Consider the following 20911-nt stretch of genomic DNA (forward strand, 5'->3'; position numbering starts at 1 on the left):
CAAAATAATTACCGACTTAAAGTGGCGCGATGGCTTGCATAATTTCTCACGAAACCGTCGATACCACTCGCTTTAAGATCGTGAGGGCGAAGAGGGTGAGCGGGGAAATGGAAGAAAGTGCTCGCATGTAAGTTTAATTGCTCTACGTAATATACAGAATCGAATGATAATGATAATGATAACCGATTCAGAATTATCATCGTATCCATCTAAACGAGAATATAATTGGTCAGGGTGCTTCTTGAAATTCTCATTCCTCGGCTATCCTTTTGCTAGCTTTCCAGGCACTTTAAATTTTATTTAAATTAATTTGAAACTTACGTTCAAAGCGAATCAAAGCGATTTAAAAGCAATTCGTAGTCCATTACTACCTTGCATACCCTGGATAAAAATACATTTTTAATGTTTCTCATCCTTCCATCGTCGTCTGTTTCGTAATTACTCACGAATATGAGGATGCTCGAAATCGACTATTAAACGAAGGAAAAAAGAATCTGAAGAGTAGAAGAAGGAAGAAAGATGGTACACGGTCGGTTTTGCGTTAAAGACACCACGAGGCAATTTGTCCGCTAAAAGGGAGATCATAATAATGCAATTATGCGAGAGGTGCATGTTCGGTCGGCGCGATTCTTATTAGCAGGCAATATTTTAATCCCAAATTGGATCTAATGATCCCGTAATTCGGGCCGCGTTATTGCTACCCCGACCATCGACCATCGAGATCCCGTTCGCTTTTTCTTCCGTCGATCCGAAACGATCTCGGTAAATAAAAAGTAGCAAACGTTATTGCAATTATTGCGCCACGTAGGTTCACGATTATTTTAATATCAAACCGAGATGAATTTGAAAAATCGTCCATGAAAATGACCTTCCGTCAAACGATTCGGAGAGCCGGAAAATAAGAACTATCCAGGGAGGAAAAATTCAGAAAATCTTGGAATATTTTCTATGCATGAGGAATCCGTCCGGTTGGAAACGGAGCCGAGCTACGGATTCGGTTCCCTTTGGTACGCGTTCATTTCGGTGAGATCTCGAGGGCGTGACGAGAGATGCGAAGAGCCGAGGTAAGTGGGAAGGGGGGGAAAAACTGATTGCAGGTACCCACGAGCAGCACTCAATTCAGATAATGGAATGACTTGATCGTAGCCACCACCTTCGTCTTCGCGCTTCGTCCGCAGGCGAGCGAGAGGAACCTTTTACCGCGCCGGAATAAATTGGCCGCGCGGGCTGCGTCACTTCGAACGCCTACCAAACATGCTCCGCGAATAAATTTGTATCCTCGGCTTCCTCTCTCATCGTTTTATCGAACACGCTTACGTTCATCCCGCAACGCCCGAACGATATTAACATCGATTTCAACCGCCCCGCTTCCGTTGGCACCGATCCTTTTCACAAATATCAATGGATTTTTCATCAACGGTGAAAACTCGGACTAATTAACTTCCGCTCGATGAATGCCGTACGATTTCGACGATCAATTTCTCGAGATCGAGAACAACGAGCTGCTTCGGTAATAATAAATCCAGCTCCATCCTTTATCAAAGTATTCGATGTATCGGTTTTCGCGAGAGCCTTAGCAGTCGATGATGATTAATCGTCCGAACGTTTAATCTCGCGTCGAGTTTTAAGAGATATTACGTTTAACCAGCCGGCCTTGAATTATTGCCTTGCAAATGATCACCCTCTATTATTCTACTGGCAGAGAATCGGAGTTTCGTGTCGAACCGTATGCTTTTCGCGTGACTTATCTGCCTTAGCGAAACGATTCCCTTCCAGTTCCTTTTTTCCTCGTTTCAACATGAAAATTATTGTTCGAAGAGAATTCTTTACGTGAATCTCGACTATTCTTTATCATCCCGATTGTAGTATGAATAAAACATTATTTTATTCCTTTCTGAAATACTAGAATCAGTTGTTACTTCAGCAAAGCGTCCATCGGTAAGTGGCTTTATCGTGATCTCCATCTAAATTGCCTAAAAATGTTTAATAGAGTCATTGAAAGAGCAAAAAGGTATAAATATCATCCTCTTCTCCTCTTTGAGCGAGTAAAAACAGGGTAATACAGGGTAAAGGAGGTCATTGTAATGAATAGAAGAAAGGATATTTTATATCTAACATGATTGATTCGGATAGATTCATTGAATGTATAGGAAGGCGGTGGAGAGAATGGAGGCAAGTGAAATGGCAGCAAATTGCTCGGCAATTCGATTCGTCAGCCTCGTTTTCTTCGCGTTGCTGCCAGAGTAAACACGAGACCGCAGTTGGCATTCGATTATCCATGCCGCGAGAGGCAGTTGATAGCTCGTTATCGTTTCTAACCGAGGGTTCGATTGAAACAGCTCGTTTATGAAACTTTGTTAATTCGATTTTGGTGATATAGATAGAGACGCGATAAATTGGTAATTAATCAAATCAATTTATAATTAGTATTTAATTTTTTTAAATATTTTTGAAATGATTTCGAGGAATTATATTTATCCTGCGATTGAGATCGAATAGCAGGCGCAAGAAAGGGCAAATAAATGGCAATAAAAGGGAAATACAAGCAACGAAAGAGAAGCCGGGTAGATAGAAGAAGGCATAATCGGATAGGTCAAAGAAAAGGGTAGGGCTACGGGATGGTGAAGGAGGAGAGAAACGAGAGGCCGCGGGCTCTGCTCACGAGGAACGTAAAAGAAAGATGTACTTATGTAGTTAAGCCGGGGTTACATCGTTTCGTCCGCCATCGCCGTGCCGCGCTTTTTAAGCTCTACGATTACTTATCTTCCCTCGTTCCCTTCCATTCTGTTCCGCCGTGATGAATCGGGACTATCCTTCATGCCCCGTACCCGCCTTGCGATTTAACTCTCTAAGAATAGTTAAAAATATTGCCTAGAAAAATTCTTGCTACATTGTGGATCCCTTCTGGCGCACCAATCTTCCTTTCCAATTGTTCTCCAATGTTGCTCCTTGATACACGATTTATAGAGGATGTACCGATACGCTATTAAAAGTATCAATATTTTTAATTATGTTCACTATAATCTTCAATTTTTCATATTTATTAATGATCTCGAATTGATATTTATATTAGATAAGATAAAGATGCACCTCCTTTGTTTTCCAATTGTTACCCCATATTTCCTCGCGTATCTTCCAGGAAAATATATATATTTTCATCGACCATGTTCTCTCTGTTATCGGCATCTCGCTTTTCCAAGGTGGCGCCTCGCCACCCTCTTCAATTCTTCTCTTCCACTCTATTACCCTCGGAACAGGCGTTTCTTCTTTCACCACGGGTTTTCTTCAATTTCTAAATCCCTCGTTCCGTAGCTACTCGGAGTACTCTCGTTTCTCTCCTTCCTCCGGGGGAACCTTCGAAAGTTCTCTCCAACCTTCGGTTTCGCTTCATCACCTCCTTCACCCCCTTCTTCGGCATCCTCTTTCCTCTTCCATCCGATTCTCTCCACCTCGATCCGATCTCGTTCTCTCCTGTTTCCAACAGCCTCTTCGTCCTCCGTCTCTTTCTCATCGTTGCTCCTCTTCAGCTTCTCTCTATTCTCCGTTCGCGCCGCCTTTCTGCGTTACGGTACGATCCGGCAGAGCCGCGCCGCTGGCGGCACGGAAAAAAGGCGGCCCTAAAAGAACTTCATATTTTTTATGCTCTGACAGCGACTTGGGTGGTCCAAAATGGCCGCCAATGATGTAATATAGTGCTCTCGCGCCGGCTATCCCACCACGGACACGTCACGGCAGCCTATATAGAGGTAAAGCACTGCTCACCTCCGCCTCACCCTCCCCTTCGAGAACCTCCGTCCGGCACACCTAAAACCTTTAAACCACCTACTTCCAACCGCGGTCGCGGTAATCCGCTCGTTCCTTCGGGATCCCCCATTGCCGACCCCTCGAGTAATTACTCGACAGAAGATGTCTTTCGGTCCCTTTTATTCCTCCGAGGTATTATATACTGAAAAATAAAAATGTTAATATTCGAATGTTTTTTGAATTCAAAAAGATGCACAATGACTTATGAAAACCTTATGTTCATCAAAGGATACAACTGCGGTTCCCTGGTCCCAAAGAAAATCTTGCGAACCGCCCTCAAAATAAACAGGTACCTGCGATCCAAACATCCCTACGCGGAAAATGTCAGATATTTAACAGAGAAAACGTGAAATCGTGAATGCTATGCTTCAGCGATTGGTCACGCGAACGCTGAAAGGCGCCGCGCGTTTCTCAGGTAACATCCTGAAAAGTTGTTGGGGAAAATGATCCTCGTTTCGCGATCGGTTCGCAGCCTTAAATATTGTGACTTTTACGTTGGTCACGGTTTCGACGCAAAATTGAACCGACCCTGGTAGTTTAGTTTCCAAAGGAGCCGAAATTTTGAAGGGAAACCGACTGGGCGTGACGAATTCTTTTCTGTTGGCATTGAATAGATTTTTAATACGAAGTGTATAATGCAATTAAAATTTTATCAGGAGCAATTAATTTGCAGAAGAAAACTTAAATGCAAATCATTTTGTGGCAAGTTGAGCGGAAAGAAAATAATGACGATCGTTTTCTTCGTTTCTAGATCATCGATCATCCGGTTCGTATCCGACGCTGAAAAAGAAGAAATCCTCGATCGTCGGGAAGAGCGTTAATATCTGGAAGAGCGACGGAAGCGGAGGTAACCCTGTTGGCTAAGAGTTTCAGCTTCTTGCTCGTCGCTTCGTCTAGGTTTCTAAGACGATCTAAAGAAGTGAATCCACCGATCGTGAGACTTAAAGTACTAATTTCACGTTTACTCAGAATTCAAGGAACAATGTAACTAATTATAGTTTATATACTTGCATATCGTTTCATGCAAAATGGAACAAATCGCTACCTTGAAACGCAACTTATACTTCCGTCGAAATAAACAACCAAGTAGCAGCCATTTGTGAGAAACCTTAGCGATGCTCTTACCTCTCTGTCCTCGATTCCGCAGAGAACTTTATCCAATAACGCGATTAATTGAATTAAGCATGATCGAAACTGCAATTTTATTTCGAAGAACCATTAGAAGAGACATACCTTGTAAAAAAGCAACACATTAATCCTCTCTTTTGTTCCTCTTTCTCCTCCAGCAGGATCATATTAATATTTATCAAGCATGTTTCCAAGGCGCAGTAAATATTCACGGTGGAGAGCGTACGATAATTTCATTGCTTAATTCGCCGGTACGAGAATCATGGCCCAGAGGGTGAGAAAAGGCAGCGCGGCCTCGCGCGTGTCCTCCGCAAAATCACGCTGCGAGCTCCGATCATCGAGGGTTAAACGTTCCATCGGTTTCGGCCGGCAGAAAAATATTACGTCTTCATGGACAACACCGTGGCCGAGTTGCCGGTATAATTTCGTCGTTAAACCTCGCCAATCTCACTGTCCCTCGTTCCCTGTAATCGTTTCATCCCTGCGCGCATACTGGGCCACTTATCGAGCATCACAACGACGAGGAGGAAAAAGGAAGAAGAGGATGAAGGCCGTCGATCGATCGATGATAATGATCCCGTTGATGATAGCTCGCTCGTTATTATACGCATCGCACGGTGGAAAGGAGAGGAGAAGAGGATTGATAGCGAGAGGGAAAGAGGTGAGATATACGTAAGGGAGAGGGATAAGAGGTGCGTTCGTGTTTTAAGACCTGGAAGCGATTGGTCGACGCCATTACTCACACCGTTTGCGCCTGCCACATGGCTCGATGGATCCTTTATTCTCTTCTTCTTTCTTCTCTTCCCCTTCATCTTTCTTCTGTATTTTCGACACGGTTTCAAGAAACAATTTTTAAATAACATTAGGTACGTTTAACGCGAAAATCAAGCCATCTTACGATCGTTAATTAACGTTTTATTATCTCTGACTAAGTACTTCCGCGTTCACCGCGGCAGACAACGTGTTAATTGCCTCCTGATCGGTCAAGTGGTTACAAGCGGAAGTTCGAAACGGATGCTCGTGAATCAAGAGACCGATCACGAACGGAAGAATGAACAAAAAAAAAAAGAATGGAAAAAAATAGTAAAGAATGAAGAGGCTGACAGGAGGAGAAAGAGGAGGGAGAGAGGTCCATGGCAGCCGATCCGTCTCTGGCGTGTCTGATTGTTCCTTTAACGATCGGCTGACAGCGAAGACGTATGTCGGTGCCATCAGATAATGTGGGTCGGCGTCGATGTGTACGCGGACCGTGATACGCGTAAGCGTTTTGTAAACGCTTCGCACGTCCTCGTGGTCGGCGTTCGTTCGATGCGACATCTTCATAAACTCGTGCACAAAGAGACTGTCATCTCGCATCATGGCTCGGACCAGGGCCAAATAGGAACCTCTCCGCTACCCCTAGACTTTTATCAACGCAAGTTGATGAGAGACTGTTTTTTACATAAGGGATGAATAAAATTGCAAGTAAGTATATTTTATTTATTTAATCTTCTATTACAGTAGAATGGTACACTTGAACTAAATAATGGCCCCCGGAAACTACCATAGCTTCTATAAAATATCCTCCAGAATTCTAAGAATGAATGGACAATTACGTTACCAACAGAAGTTGCCGAGTTTACACAAATTACTTGTTCCTTAAGTGACTTAATTAATCTAGGTGCTTAATTTTCCAACGCTTGAGTGCGTCAAAATGAAAACGGAAGTGAGCCTCGTAAACTGGAGGTTCATTAACGTTAATGGAACACTTGTTAGTCTTCTAAACACTTATTGCGATTCTTTTTTTTTTTTTTTTTTTTTCTTAACACGTTTTATTGTTAAGTGTCGTTTTCACTGTGACGTAGCGAATGGAAATTCGATTACTAGAGTTCAGCAGGTGTTTCCTTCCCGGTGCTCCTTTTATTACGTGACAATATTGCGAACACGCTTCTTTGTTGGCAATAAAGCGCCTTAAGATCCTTGCCAGATGTCACACGTAGGTAGCGTCATATACGAGACCGAAATCTCAAATATTAGCGGATTCTCGGTTGGATAGAGAGGATGGCACGTCCACGCTCTAATATCACGCTTTTTTCCACCCCCGCCTTTTGCTACTGTACGCCGTGACACGTGCGCGAAACGGCTTATAAAAGTTTCTGTAATACTTCCGCACTGACGGAAGTTGAATTGAAATAATAGATGAAAAGCTAGATCTTTAAAACAGTGAAAGAGTATAGACGACTTTAAAGTAATTAAAATTACCACTATTTCGGGAACATAACTTTTGCTTCCAAAGCTATCATTTGTAATTAAAATATAACACCAGTTTAATTTGTATAGCAGTAAAAGAAAATGTAAAATTACATTAAAGTAATTAATTTAATAAGCTGAAAATATTGTACAAATCTTCTTTTTATGTTTTTTTTTTTTATTTTATATCTTCGCACAATTTAAAAACAGTCCCACTTATGCTATATAGCAATGAGTGGCGAAGATAGGAAAATCAAAAATTTCTTTTTATCGAATGATAAACGATTTTAACAAGTTAATATCGCTTGTAAAAGATTCGATGAGTGCAATAGAATCCTAATAATGATACCGCATTCAATTTGAAAGGTTTCAATTTTCCTATAAAAAGTATAAGTCGCACATCTTAGCTTCGGGGTCCCTAACACCCCAAGATGATATTAGGTCGGTGCGCAGGAGTCGCCGGGGTCCCTGACACCCCACAATGATATCACGTCGGTATCAACCCCCTGTGGCTCGGGGGGAGTAGAATACGGCCACGGTATCCCCTGCCTGTCGTAAGAGGCGACTAAAAGGGGGATGTAAAGGAGATTCTACGAAAACTGTATTGCGAATAAGAGCGAGACACAAAAGTATAGCATAGTGGACAGGATAAGAGACTCAAAAGTATAGGAAGGCAAAACAGGTTAAAGTTAAGATTAAAATTGCGCGTATAAAGTGTATAAAGTCCCTAAAGTACGGCACTCTCGCGAGAAATCAAATCATGTCATGTTAGGTCGGTATTTAGAGGGCGTCATTGGTGCAGCGGGGTCCCTGATACCCCTGGATGCAATTAGGTCCGTATGAAAAAGGCACAACTAGAATAATAATCGTCCTCTAATTTCTTTTCGGAGTTTATTTAATTTGCTTTACTTATTTTCTTTGCTTATTAAATAAGCTCATCGAAGGGAAATAACATTTATGATTGTATCCCTGTTCTGGGCCTCAGCCGAGAACCCCTTTTATTTCACTTGTTCCAGTTATTTATATAATTTTATCTCTCTTTATAGGCCAAGGCCACCCCTTTCAGTTATTAATTATTTTATCCTTCTTTATGGGCCAAGACCCACGCTCCCTAACTATTTATTATCCTACTCCTCTTTATAGAGCAAGGCCTCCCTTAGCAGATATTTATTTCTTCATTCTTTTTATAGTCCCCTCGCGGGGACTACCACTAAAATCGCTGTATCTCCGTATCCCTTGTTCATTTATAATGTTGAAATCAAAATTTTTAAATATGTCATTTGATGGCATTAAAAATGATCTGCCATCTAACAACTGAAAAGAGAATTTCGACTCCGTTTGATTCTATTTGTAAAAATCATTCAAAATCAACAAAAGACCGCAAAAGTATTAAACTAATTGTTTAACAAATTTAGATTTTAATAAAGTCCGCCGTAAATTAAATATTTTTAAAATTCGACCCCAGCGCCATCTCTTCAAAAGCGGCTCAAACTACTCGATAAGTTACCACCGATTTTCCGATACAGGATAACACAGCGGAAACTACTTATCGACTTACCGACAGCAGTCGGTAAATTATCAAATAGTTTCCGCCACTCTTTAATAGATGGCGCTAGTGCTCCCTTAGTTGTTACGAGACGTTCTCCCGCTCCTGTGAGGTGAAGGAGTGGGGAGATCGACGCAGCACGGCTGCGCTTACGCCGCAGTTCGTTCCCCGACGTCCGTGAGAGAAGGTCGGCGCTCGGCGCGTAGTCCGCAGCGAAGACACGTTCGTTCCTAATAAAGTAAAAGGTTAAATTGTTTTGACTAGGACTTATGGTTGTGTTTAATCTCACCCCCTTGGCTCCCACATAGTTGAATTATGTAATGTTAACGAATCTGATTTTTAATTGGTACGCTTATTAAATAACAAACAACAAACATAGTGTGACCTTAGTGTATTTATTTTGTTTCATGTGAATTATGTATATACATGTGGATTTGTTTGAGACAAGCATCACGGTCTCCGTGCGAACTCTGATCTCCTGGTATTCGAGCTTAACAATTCAATGTAATGAGACAAAAAGAAGGATGATGTTTTCCCTGATGATGCAGATGATAAAATAAATGACCTCACAACGCGAGCTACGACGTAGCGCACCCTATTTCTAAGCAGGTTCATCACATTGTCAATTCCTGAAACATACAGAACAGAGGCGTAAATTCTTGAATTTTACATGAAGCAATAATTTTAGCTATAAAGATAGCTTATCAGTCTGCCAAGGTGTTTTCAACAACATTTTCATTCTGATGATAAATGCGAAACCATTGCATCAATCATCATATCATACTTTCAGAAAGACTTGTTTAAACATTTCGTTTAAAAACTTACCATAATAGCATTGACAATATCATTTTGATTATTTTTGAGAGCTTTAATAGCCTTCCCTCGAGATACATTGGCTTGAGTCATTACTAAGTCAATATCCTTTTCTTCAACACCCGTTTCATCGACCTCTTCCTCCGATTCTTCCTGTATCGGCGCGACGACCTTGAAGATACCAATTTCAGATATTAAAAATTAGAATAAAATTGCCAATTAAAATAATAAAATAAAATATTTTACCGTAGTACTACCGCCAGCTTCAGTTGCTGGAATAACTGGTGGTTCTTTGAATTTCTCAGCTGCTGCTACCTGAGCTTGCTGACTAAGATCTTCAATCTACAAGAAAGAGTTTTATTAGTAATTGAAGATCATAAAATAATACTCTAAAAAATATTACTACTACTAAAAGTATCAGTCTGCCAAGGAATTTTTCTACAAAGTTTCTCAGCTTATATTATGCAAAACTATAAGGATCATCATTTATACAAAATACTAATTTTATTATATACAAATTTAACGTATAATTTAAAAATTTTACCTTTGCCTCACCAAATACTATGTAAGTATCTGATGCTGGATTCTTCAGTACATCTGGTTTGTTAATTACAAAGAGAATATTCTTTGATTTTCGAATAGTTACTCTGTTAACACCTTGAACCTACAAACAACAGAAAATAAATTATATTATACAATTATGTTTTAAACTCCTAATATATTGAATATGTAAAACATACAGGTTTTAATCCTAATTTGCTCATAAGCTTTCTTGCTTTTTTCTCCCCTCGACTTTGTTTTGCCTTAGAAACCATATCAATGGGAAGACCAGTGACAGTTGTCGCTGAGAAACCCACAGTGCCACCGGCACCTCCATCATCCAAATCTGGAAGGGTGTCATCCGAGTCTGAGTCAGTACCAGATCCTGCTGCTGTTGCTTCAACCTTGCTAGGTTCAGAGCTCGCAGCTTTGTCAAGTTCAGTTAATTCAGGCATGTTGATTGATCTACAACAGATGATTAAATCAGGTACTTCTTATATTTTAATATTCTTTATTACATACCACATACAGGTATATCTGATACATACAGAAATTTCCAAAATACAATTAATGCAAATTATTAACATTTAATATTTCCGTTTACATTTAATATATTTTACATTTTTAATTTAACTAAATCAGAACCATTCTACGGCAATTGATCGCACGTGTTTAATACCGGGTTAACAAAGTACGCCCCGCCTTAGAGTTTTGACCACAGTATAATCTAAAATACGCAGTTTAAGAAATATAAATAAAACACTGATAAAATGTATTGATAGGGTGAAAGTTTACTAATGAATATAAAATAATTGGACAGACAGAATAAACACTTATTCCACAATGATTATCACAAGACAAATGGACGTTGTTATGGCGCCCACTAAAGGTAGTCAAAAAATACTTGCGAAAATACCATCAGTAATATTCTTCATTACTTATGCTTAGCGATCACAGCACATTTATGGACTTTCTATTAGATACGAGCAACATGTTCTCTATTTCTCTGTATGCTTTATACGATGTTTTATATTGATATTATGCACAGTGAATTGTGCGAGTAAAAATCGTCGAGGCACAAACATTTCGTATGTTCACCGTTGACAATAGAACATATCACGCAATATGATTTGCACGGGAAATTACATTAGATTCTTCTTTCCCGATATTCGCGCTCTTTTACTATCGTTGCAAAACGATGTCGAAAAAATCGTTAGATTTACCTCAAACGATAATCCGTCGTCGAACGAGCACTATTTTTACCATGTAAACTGAGACCAATTCACACATGTGCCCGAACGAGCATAGGTTCATTACTTTTCCGAACGCAAGGCGCCAGTAAGCGCTTTGTTAAATCAGCACCCGCAATTGGCTACGTAAAGGGAGAAGGAAAGTATCATTGTTTTATGAAACTCATTCTCCTAATAAAAAATTATTTCATTTATTAAAAGTTCTACAATTCTCGCTATAAATTTATTCAATCATGAGACAAAAAAAGTACTAACATGTATCGTCATTAAAAATGTATATTTTCCGTAGTAATCATTAAAATGATTTTTTTTGCATCTCATAAATACAAAATATCAATTTATTTATATTTCGCACGCCATATTAAGTTTTTAAACATAAATAATTTAAAAGAAAATAGAATGTTTTAATTTTAATAGATAGTGAAAAGTAAAAACTAGCCAAAGCTATTGTATTTTTTAATAAACGCCGATTTTTTTTTTTTCTAATACATATATACATTGCTTTCGCTTGTAATAAATATTACTGAAACAGATAATACGTGTTACTATCACAACAATACTTATGTTAGAAAAGATTGCAATAAGAAACAGTTCAACGTACTACTTTCTTCTTTCTTTTTTTTTTCTTTTATACAAATTATGAATATAAAAAGTATTCATACCTTCTATAACGTAACATTAAACCAGTAATCGATCTAATGATATAGTGGAGCACTAAATCTGTGAGTTTACAAGACAACACAAATCTATTAAAAAGGAAAAACGAGAACATAAATTATTCGAGATTTAAATTGGTATAAGAAAAAAAATCAAATATCACGAAAAACAAAAAAAAGAGTAATTTTTTCTAATATAAATATACTAATGTCCACTATTGACGAGATAAGCAGTCTTGATTGAAACGCATTATTGACTACAATTTTCAACGTGGGCATTTTTATAATGCTTCAGATAATTTAAAATTTTTAGAAGAATAAACGATTTCTAAAAATTTGTCAATATATTATGAAATTTCACGATTTTGTAAGTAACGCGTAGATGAAGCAAAAATCTTATGGGAATTAATAAGATATCGTATTGATAATATCTTTTCTAAGTACTTTCGATCATTTTGCTTCATTCTGCAGTTACCCAAAATCCTAACAAGAGTTAGACAAGAACAATTTGGAATGATTTTTCATTCAAATATGAGAATATAGTATTCATATGGTTTCTGCAAATACTATATTACTATCTATTGTCGAGTATCATGTTATTTCCTTTCGCTTCCAAATTCTTGTTTGAGTAATATAGTATTTACGTTTTTGTTAAACATCTATACCTCTACATCTATGTACTACAATTGTAGTACGATTCATAACAAAAGGTTTTCTGTCACAAATTCCTTTGAAATGTGTTTGTGTTAGGAAAACGATTCGTCAACATCCATTTTCTCAACATTTTCTTCGGACTTATCCTCCTCTTTTGCATCAGACTTTGCAGCATCCGGTTCATCTGAGATTATAGTTACATATTACATTAAAACCATGTTATATTATAAACGTGTTTAATGACATCTCTTCTTACCACATTCATTTTCAACTGGTTTTTCAGTATGTTCAGGATCTTCCGGGATTTCGGTAGGTTTCTCAACTACTTCGATATCGGAATCTAAAATTATTTTTGTTAATGTTGATACCTGTTATGCCGTTTTTAATAAGTTAGGTATATCCAAACCTGTATCTGATGGGGTTGATTCAACTTGTGGAAGTTTCGAGTCTTCTGCGTTTGCGGTAGCAGAAATTTGATCAGGAGATGATAAATTATGAGTAAAAGTTACATCATATTCCAATTTTGGTGCAGAAGGTTTCTGTTTTCTTGCTGGATTCCAGAAGTTGCAATAACAACATCTGAATCCTATAACATAAAAGCATATATCTTACGCATTTAATACCTTAATTGAGTTTTATATTTATTTTGATAGATTATGATAAATGTTTACCAAAGTATTCAAACTCTTCTTTTAATGCCATTCCATTGTGCGATTCACAATGTCGGCAGATTAACGCATACCGATTTGATGGACCATCTCCCACTAAATAATCAATGAATCGATCTAAGTAATTCCTTTCACGTGGTAATACTGGACGAGGTAATGGTGATCCTGTTACATAATCAACTTTATAATTTATGTAATTTATCGGCACGCGTATATATCAAATAAAAAAAAGAATAACAAGATGGAATAATAATATTTAAAAAATAATTTTAATCCTAAAAATACTAACGATAACCCATGACCGGGGTATTAACTGGTCTAACACCACTCTGGAAAGGAGTACTTGATGGATTCTGAATGGGAGCCACGCCAATTGGGACAGGGCCAGTGTTAGTGGGCATACCACCTTGCACATTTAGAGGTTGATTTTGATTCGTTACTACTCTTCTTCGTAGTTCCCCAGAAGCAGGTATTGGGGATATTACATTTTGTGACATGCTAAATCGCTGAGGTGTTTCTTGTGATGGTGACACCTTGTAAGTTGGCTAAAATAAAAGTTTCCTTTCATCAAATTTTGCACCAATCTTTTGAAAATTATTTTTAATAACTTATTACACAAAAAGAAATGTTTACACCTGTATACAAATCGTGTTATAAGGGAATTATTTAATGTATATGAAATACAAACCTGTGGAGATAACTGTAAAATAAAGAAAAAAAAAAATTAATAAAAATAGAAAAACATATTGCAATATGAACAAACTTATTAAAGTATATATAATTACTTTTTAAGTCACATTTACTTTTGTACTTACAGGAGTCATTCTTAATTGATCTGGAGCAAACTTCATTAAAATTTCTTTAGCTTTTTTATATGTTTCAGTTTCTGTAACCTCATCTAAGATTTTCCTTTTCTCTGATTGCATGGTACTTAATTTTTCTTGATTTTCAGAAATTTTACGTTTGTAATACCATGTTACCATCTTTTTTGTTAGCAAAATTCTGTGGGAATTATATATTTATTTCATATATAAATAACAAATAATTTTGTTTGAAGCAACAAACAAAATTTATATCGTACTTACAGAATTGGAAAAATTAACAATGGAATGATATAAAATATTTGATCATATAAAGATGCTGGGAAGAAATAAAAGTAAAAAATGAATGCTGTTACAATATAAAGTATAACACTATATAGAATCAATGTTCCAACAATTTTTTTATGTCTCTGTTCTGTAGTTTGCCCATATCTCTCTATTTCTTTAATTTTCTGTTAAAACAAAATTTGCAATGAATTTTGTAAATATTTCTCATAAATATATATTTTTTTAAATATCAATTTCTTACCATATCAAGATTTTCTAATATTTCAATAGTTGTTTTCTTTTTCTGAAATGTAAACAAAATTTTATCTTCATATAATAATAGTAGATATTATATTTTTTTTACATATTTCCAATCTAGACATGAAAGTTTTAAATAGCACTAATGCATAGTCATTGAATGGTAATTATGGAATGTATAATTATACTGTATAAATTATTAGTCAATTTTGATTAATCATTCAATATCAGAAATTTTAATCAGATTAATATAAATTTTGAACTATAAATCAAAGAGCACTGAACTTTACATACGATATGGTGTTCATAAAAAAATTACATACATAGTTTTCACTACCTATACTTTATTTAAAATCTTATTTTCGCGCCTAACCTCGAAAACCTGTCAATTGTGAATATATATGTTTATTTATATTTTATTTTAACATTAAAGAAACATAAGGTACAAGGTATAAATGGATTCTTAAAATAGTATGACATTATTCCTAACTGTATTATAAAAAAAAGTGCAATGTGGTAGAATGCTAACCTCTAAAAGATAAAATATTAATATTCATATAAGTAGCGATGTAAACTTACTCGAAATCTTGACAATATCATTCCCATGTTGCCGTTAAAATTTTAGTATTGGTCTCTGTAAACTGTAAAAATGAATTAAAGAAAATAAAACGGCTCGGACGTAAGGTGTCAAAACAAGAGTTTCGTACAATTTTAAAATAGCTTAGCCGGACGGTGTGTAGACGTAGTCGACCCAAATTTAAATTCTTCTCCGTTTTGTTGCGTTATTTATAGATCAAATCTTCTATAAACACTTTCCGAATTGTAATAACCAGAGATTTGACATCATGTTTGAAAAAAAATTGGTATTTTCTTTCGGCGCGCGGTGGACTTATACATCAGAATACGTCGATGAATCAACAGATGTTGAGGATTCTTTATTTCATTTGTCACTTTTATGTAGACAAACTAATAAAGTGTGTACAGAAATAATCTTGATTTTCACTAAAATCGTGTATTATCGAATTGCAACGATTAACACTTCATACTCGTTCTTACAAAGAATTAACCGGAATTGAAATACCGTTCCGTTTGAACCTGCAAACCGAACTGAGGCACAAGTCACCATTACTCATTATCAGTGACTACAAGTTCTGTAGTCACTGTCACTATGCATACAGCTCACTTTCTGTACATACATACCGATAAGGAAGAAATGCAATTAGCGAAATAAATATTAATTATAAATTTTCTTCAAACTGTTATTACAGCGACGAACATAATATTTATGCAGCTAGGTGTATAACGTTTTAGAAGATACATAAATAGAGCTGACGTGTTCTACTCAATTACCTATAGATCGATATTTTAATATTACTATTTTTATTCCATAGGAAAATATACGGCCTCCAAAACTATATATACATTAAAAAGTTAATTTTTATATTAAAATAATATTGAAATGTATAATTTTATTTGAATAGGTCTTCATGTTAGTCCTACACAAAAGAAATTAATTTATGTATTTTTCATTGTAATATGTCTATTACTTTTAACTGCTTTTATTGCCATTTCGATGCATTCGTTAATCAAAGGAATCGCTTGTTCAACAAGTGATATTTCCGAAGATGATATTTTAGGCAAACCAAAATTTTTCATCACCCCGCTTGTCCCAAACTGCAATTCAGTTGTAAAAAACCGACATACCGGTAATACGTTTGATCGTACATAAGCAGAAGAAATGATATTTTCAAATCCACTAAGTCCACCAGCAAGCATAAGAATTAATTTAGCAGCAGCCACGCCGTTAGACAATGATGGCCCTTTGGATCCATTATTTGCTATTTTTTTGTCAGCATTACGCAAAGACTGCAACAATATCTTTTGCTGTGCCTATAACGCAATGTTTGTCTATTACTATAAGCAGTGTTTGCTTCAGTAGGAAAATTTAATATAGATAATTGTATTTTCATACGATAGGGAATCCATTGATGGGACTAGCTCGTGATAAAAGCGGAACAATGCTATTCGAATCGGCTCCACCGACCATTGGAACCGATAAGAAAGCAGGATTCAAATCTAATAAATTCGCGGTAATCGCTTCCATTCGCATGCGATCGAGAGCAGTCGAACCAATGATCCTGTCTGGATCCCACCATCCAGAATATTTGTAGACCTCTGATACCATGGGAAGTGTAGCTGTAACCGGTTTAGCGAAAACGGCGACCAAAGAATTTGAATTGAATCGTACCATTTTCTCAGCCATTTCATGCACATACAGTGATGCAGCTTCAAACTGAGATATGATATTTAAATCTTTTGTATCTAGATTCGTTTCGTCCATTAATGCGATAATATTTGTCTAGATATTAATCATTTACAATAAAATGATATTAATAAATTTTGTATTTTAATTTCTATAGATGTATGAAATTTCGAAGAAAATCATAGTAATAACATACTTCTTTCAGAGCCTCTTTTAGATTCCTTCTTTTAAAATACTTTATACGAGTTGACGTATCGATATGATTCGCATCTAATACTGCACTCATTAATGAACCTTTTGTATCTACCAGATGTATTTGCTTTATCAAACGAGATTGTTTCAAAAGTACTGCTGCATAAATTGATGCATCACTGCCTCCAATTATAGCAACTTGTACATCACCTTTACGATCTGGCAGAAAATAATCCCAACCATCAAAATCTGGTTTCTTGGTGCTGCAAGCATCAGTTTTCTTTTCTAATTTTTTATCATTATTCTTGTCTTCTGTATTCTCAACTTTTTTATCACCAGTTGATATATTTGAAATGTTCCGGTAAAGGCAGCGCGATATGGATTTCTCGATAGGTTTCAAAAGGCATCGTTGTATTACAATCATACCCGATCATTTGTTGTAACATTCCTGATATTGATAATATAGAAAGAAGATAAATTTTCATAAAAGTTATGAGTTTAAGTTAAAGATATACATATATATATATACATAATCATTAAATATAAAAAACAATTGAATGACTGTATTTTTTTATTCTTCCATCAAAGGATGTAAATAGTCTAAATCTTAACCTTAATCTTAAACATACACCAGTAGGTGCATGTTGTGTTTTAATATCTGTAACAGGAATATAGTTATTTTCAAATAATTACAAAATTAAGTATTTTGTTTATTTTTATGTTGTATTACATACGATAATATTAAAAGTATTAACATAAGCAACAAAGAAATAGGAAATTGAAACATTTTGTGTAATATACATTTTATGTATTTTTAGTATTAATAATATTAATATACAAATGTGAAAAGTAGATTTGCTTATATGTAATTAATAACTCTAATTATTAATTGAACCACCTATTATGAAAATGGGGCAAATTTAATTAAAATAAAAATAATATCAAATTAAATAAATTGCTTCACTTTCATGATAAAAGGTTCGATTATAGTATAGATACATTTAATCCGCTTCTACAATAAGCTCAGACATATCAGGAAGAGATCGTATTTTCAATGTTTTTTCATTTGCTAAATGCAACAAAGAGACAAAGGAAATAGGAAAACTCAGTGCTTCTATATTAGTTTTTGTTAACATATTCGGTAATGTTTTATAAATTTTGATAAAATCTTTGCTCCCGTTCATTTTATCTTCTTCTTCTTCTACTGCATTTTGTGTATTCTTTTCTTGTACTGTTGAATTATCTGTTTTCATTGTTAGACTCTTCCAGATGGACTTTTTCAGTTGTCTCATATCAATTCTTTTTGCTTGGACACTAAATGCAATAGGTATTTTATTTGTTAATTTAGGAACAGCAACTAGATTATTTTCAGTTAGAGCTTGAATTTCTGGTTGCAACCCAGTTTCAATATTGCATTCATTTTCATTAACATTGTCTCCACATGTCTCATAATCGTTATTAGGTACAGAAGGACAATAATTCGATGTATCATTCTCATTATTGTAATCATAATCCTCTATATCAGATATATGAGTAGCATTTAATTCATCGCTTTTTTTTAGACTTAAATCTATCAATTTATGAAGATACAGTTTGTTAGTACATGTAATATCATAATGTGTATCCACTGGCAAAGTAATTCTTTCTTCTAGCCACTCTGTTCTGGCACCTTCTGATTTCATATTAGAACGAGACAGTACAAACATTGTTTCTATAAATTCTTTTGTTTTATCATCATACTTGAGTTCAATTTCTCTTTTCCTTCTAGCTGGTTGTTCATGACATTTCTCAATGATTTTACTACGTTCAACGAGATTTCTAAAATTATTTATTTTCCAATGAGATGGGCCAGCCCAGTGTATATTCATATTTCTATGAAGAAAAGAGTATTCAGACATTTTAGTTACACCACAATTAGACACAACTTTACATAGATCTATAATCTTTGTTTCTGCTCTCTGAGCATCAACACATTGGTCCACAGTTTCTTCTTCATCTTGCATATCTAAATAATTCATATCAGTATGGATTACTTCATCTTCAGATGGTAAACTAGCATCTAAGTTAAACTGAAATTCATTTTCATTATTTTCTTCTGATTGTACACCCTCGTTTTCTTCTACTTCATCGTTACCGGACCAATTAAGAAATTCAAAACTAACCAAAGGTGGACATGTTTGCAATTCAGAAAAGTCTTCCATCTTTGGAATAGATTCTTTTATGCATTCACTGTTCACTTTGTGTTCTATGATATCAACAATAACATCGTTGTATGGATGTAAATAGAATTGAGAATTTGCATGGTTGGGCAACATTACTTGATACAATGCATTTGTAGTTTGCACATCATGATCTTCTCTCATCCATAATGAAGGTTTTATAGTTTCAATTGTTCCTCTTAAATTATTCACTGTTTCAAAGATTTTTTGTTTATTTCTTTTCTTCTTCTTTTTACTTAGTTTATGTAGATTATCTGCTTCGTTTTCTTGTTCACTATTAATCTGCGCTTGTGTATCGTTAACTGGGCCCCCATCTTCATGTCTATCTAATCCGCCAGACATTTTCATTATTTCTGTATGAACACTATCTACACGAAAACCATAAATTTTGGTGCTTACATCTAAAGATGTGCTAGCTACTTGCAGATTAGTCATATTGGCATCTTTCTTGCTTATCATATAGGTCATGAAATCAATCATTTCAAGACTAAATGCATTTTTAGTATTAATCTTATTTTCAGTATTTAATTTTATGCAGTCACTTATATGTTTTGTTATTTCAGGTGCTGACATCTGAGCTAAGAAGCCAAGACCCAAAGATCTACGTTTATTATTTACACTTACATTGCTTATAGGGGAAGAAGTAGCATTCATTTCATGACGTAGAGCTAATCGTTCTGCTTCATCATTGTTCTCTATCAAAATAGGAGTTAATGTATTTTGCAGAAGAACAGATTTTCTTCGTGAAGGTGATGCCAAAGCTCCTAATGGCATGTTTTCTTTACTTTTAAGGTCATTCATTTTTCAAATTTATGTAAGTACTTATATTATTGAACTCTATATCTTTAATGCATGGATTTTTTATCTAAAACAAAGATTCTTAACTTAGGAGTTGAATTACTTTAACAAACTATAATACACAGTTTTATGTTAACTTCCATTAGTTAATAAATTAAATATTTTACCACTTAGCGAACTAAAGTTATTTATTATCTTCTCTAGATCAGTCCTTACAAATCTTAATAACGAATAATATTGTTGTAATTCGTATTGTACTTGACGGAGCACCTTCAATTTTTTTATAAGATCCTAAAAACAACATAACAAAAGTTGGGCGATGCATGAAATCTCAAGAGTACTTTTATTAAAATATATGTAAATTTTATTATATCACACCTGATTTTCCATCTGGTACAAAATTCATAAGAACAAACACATAAAATACGTATGGGTCTTTTAACTTTTGTTTGCTTCAATAGATTTCGTCGAATGCAACAGAAAATGACACAAATTCAAATCATTTTGAACGTGAAAGTGTTCATAAAAGCATTTTATTTGAACAATAATAATTCAACTTCATTTTTAATTAATATATACTTATTATTATGTATACATTTTTATAAATGCTAAGCGCTGTAAAATGCTAACAGCTTAGTGTAAATAAACGAAAGTTTACTTGTATTAATTTTTATAAAAACGAAAATGCATATGATTTTCCATACTATTGGCAGCATTGCTAAATAAGGTGCAGTAACTACAGAAACAAAAAGACTGAACACACCTTTGTACCCGAGGGATTATAACTTTTGGGGTCACAGACACC

The 20911-nt window shown here is 35.3% G+C and overlaps 4 protein-coding genes across 6 annotated transcripts; all 4 read right to left on the minus strand.

Annotated features, from left to right (window-relative positions):
• Positions 1 to 9083: 9083 nt before the first annotated feature.
• Positions 9084 to 11434, minus strand: Nacalpha (nascent polypeptide associated complex protein alpha subunit). Of its 3 annotated transcripts, none has more exons than XM_034316447.1 (6): positions 11284 to 11434; positions 10261 to 10525; positions 10065 to 10184; positions 9767 to 9862; positions 9533 to 9691; positions 9084 to 9336 (listed from the first exon to the last, which is right to left on the minus strand). In XM_034316447.1, the coding sequence occupies exons 2-6, from the start codon at positions 10513 to 10515 to the stop codon at positions 9322 to 9324; spliced, it is 645 nt and encodes a 214-aa protein (XP_034172338.1). In that variant the 5' UTR covers positions 10516 to 10525; positions 11284 to 11434; the 3' UTR covers positions 9084 to 9321. The 3 variants fall into 3 exon arrangements, with proteins under 3 accessions (XP_034172338.1, XP_034172339.1, XP_034172337.1); XM_034316448.2 differs by lacking the exon at positions 11284 to 11434 and adding an exon at positions 10977 to 11182; XM_034316446.1 differs by lacking the exon at positions 11284 to 11434 and adding an exon at positions 10969 to 10994.
• Positions 11435 to 11570: 136 nt separating this feature from the next.
• On the minus strand, positions 11571 to 15747 carry Lnpk (zinc-ribbon metal-binding protein lunapark). Its single transcript, XM_034316444.2, has 10 exons — positions 15342 to 15747; positions 15214 to 15275; positions 14639 to 14680; positions 14374 to 14561; positions 14104 to 14290; positions 13578 to 13833; positions 13292 to 13453; positions 13027 to 13206; positions 12877 to 12960; positions 11571 to 12804 (listed from the first exon to the last, which is right to left on the minus strand). Exons 2-10 carry the CDS (start codon positions 15238 to 15240, stop codon positions 12713 to 12715), a joined length of 1218 nt encoding a protein of 405 aa, XP_034172335.1. The 5' UTR covers positions 15241 to 15275; positions 15342 to 15747; the 3' UTR covers positions 11571 to 12712.
• Positions 15455 to 17513, minus strand: LOC117600700 (malate dehydrogenase, mitochondrial). The gene is made up of 3 exons (XM_034316445.2): positions 17094 to 17513; positions 16607 to 16993; positions 15455 to 16524 (listed from the first exon to the last, which is right to left on the minus strand). Exons 1-3 carry the CDS (start codon positions 17511 to 17513, stop codon positions 16150 to 16152), a joined length of 1182 nt encoding a protein of 393 aa, XP_034172336.2. The 3' UTR covers positions 15455 to 16149.
• Positions 17514 to 18090: 577 nt separating this feature from the next.
• Positions 18091 to 20109, minus strand: LOC117600698 (condensin complex subunit 2). Its single transcript, XM_034316441.2, has one exon. The coding sequence runs from the start codon at positions 20107 to 20109 to the stop codon at positions 18091 to 18093; it is 2019 nt and encodes a 672-aa protein (XP_034172332.1).
• Positions 20110 to 20911: the final 802 nt, after the last annotated feature.

Source organism: Osmia lignaria, chromosome 16 (genome assembly GCF_051020975.1).
Source record: "Osmia lignaria lignaria isolate PbOS001 chromosome 16, iyOsmLign1, whole genome shotgun sequence".
Classification (NCBI taxonomy): domain Eukaryota; kingdom Metazoa; phylum Arthropoda; class Insecta; order Hymenoptera; family Megachilidae; genus Osmia; species Osmia lignaria.

What these genes read in the sequence shown, in the direction of transcription:
- LOC117600700 (XM_034316445.2), bottom strand. Translation starts at nt 17,513, where the DNA reads ATGATTGTAATACAACGATGCCTTTTGAAACCTATCGAGAAATCCATA. An exon ending in TAAAAGAGGCTCTGAAAGAA is followed by an intron (nt 16,994 to 17,093) that starts GTATGTTATTAC and finishes ATTAATATCTAG; the next exon opens with ACAAATATTATCGCATTAAT. An exon ending in CCATCAATGGATTCCCTATC is followed by an intron (nt 16,525 to 16,606) that starts GTATGAAAATAC and finishes ATTGCGTTATAG; the next exon opens with GCACAGCAAAAGATATTGTT.
- Lnpk (XM_034316444.2), bottom strand. Translation starts at nt 15,240, where the DNA reads ATGGGAATGATATTGTCAAGATTTCGA. An exon ending in TGATATTGTCAAGATTTCGA is followed by an intron (nt 14,681 to 15,213) that starts GTAAGTTTACAT and finishes TTTACATTTCAG; the next exon opens with AAAAAGAAAACAACTATTGA. An exon ending in AGAAGAGTTTGAATACTTTG is followed by an intron (nt 13,207 to 13,291) that starts GTAAACATTTAT and finishes TTTATGTTATAG; the next exon opens with GATTCAGATGTTGTTATTGC.
- LOC117600698 (XM_034316441.2), bottom strand. Translation starts at nt 20,109, where the DNA reads ATGAATGACCTTAAAAGTAAAGAAAACATGCCATTAGGAGCTTTGGCA.
- Nacalpha (XM_034316446.1), bottom strand. An exon ending in GCAAATTAGGATTAAAACCT is followed by an intron (nt 10,185 to 10,260) that starts GTATGTTTTACA and finishes TGTTGTTTGTAG; the next exon opens with GTTCAAGGTGTTAACAGAGT. An exon ending in AAGCTGGCGGTAGTACTACG is followed by an intron (nt 9,692 to 9,766) that starts GTAAAATATTTT and finishes GGTATCTTCAAG; the next exon opens with GTCGTCGCGCCGATACAGGA.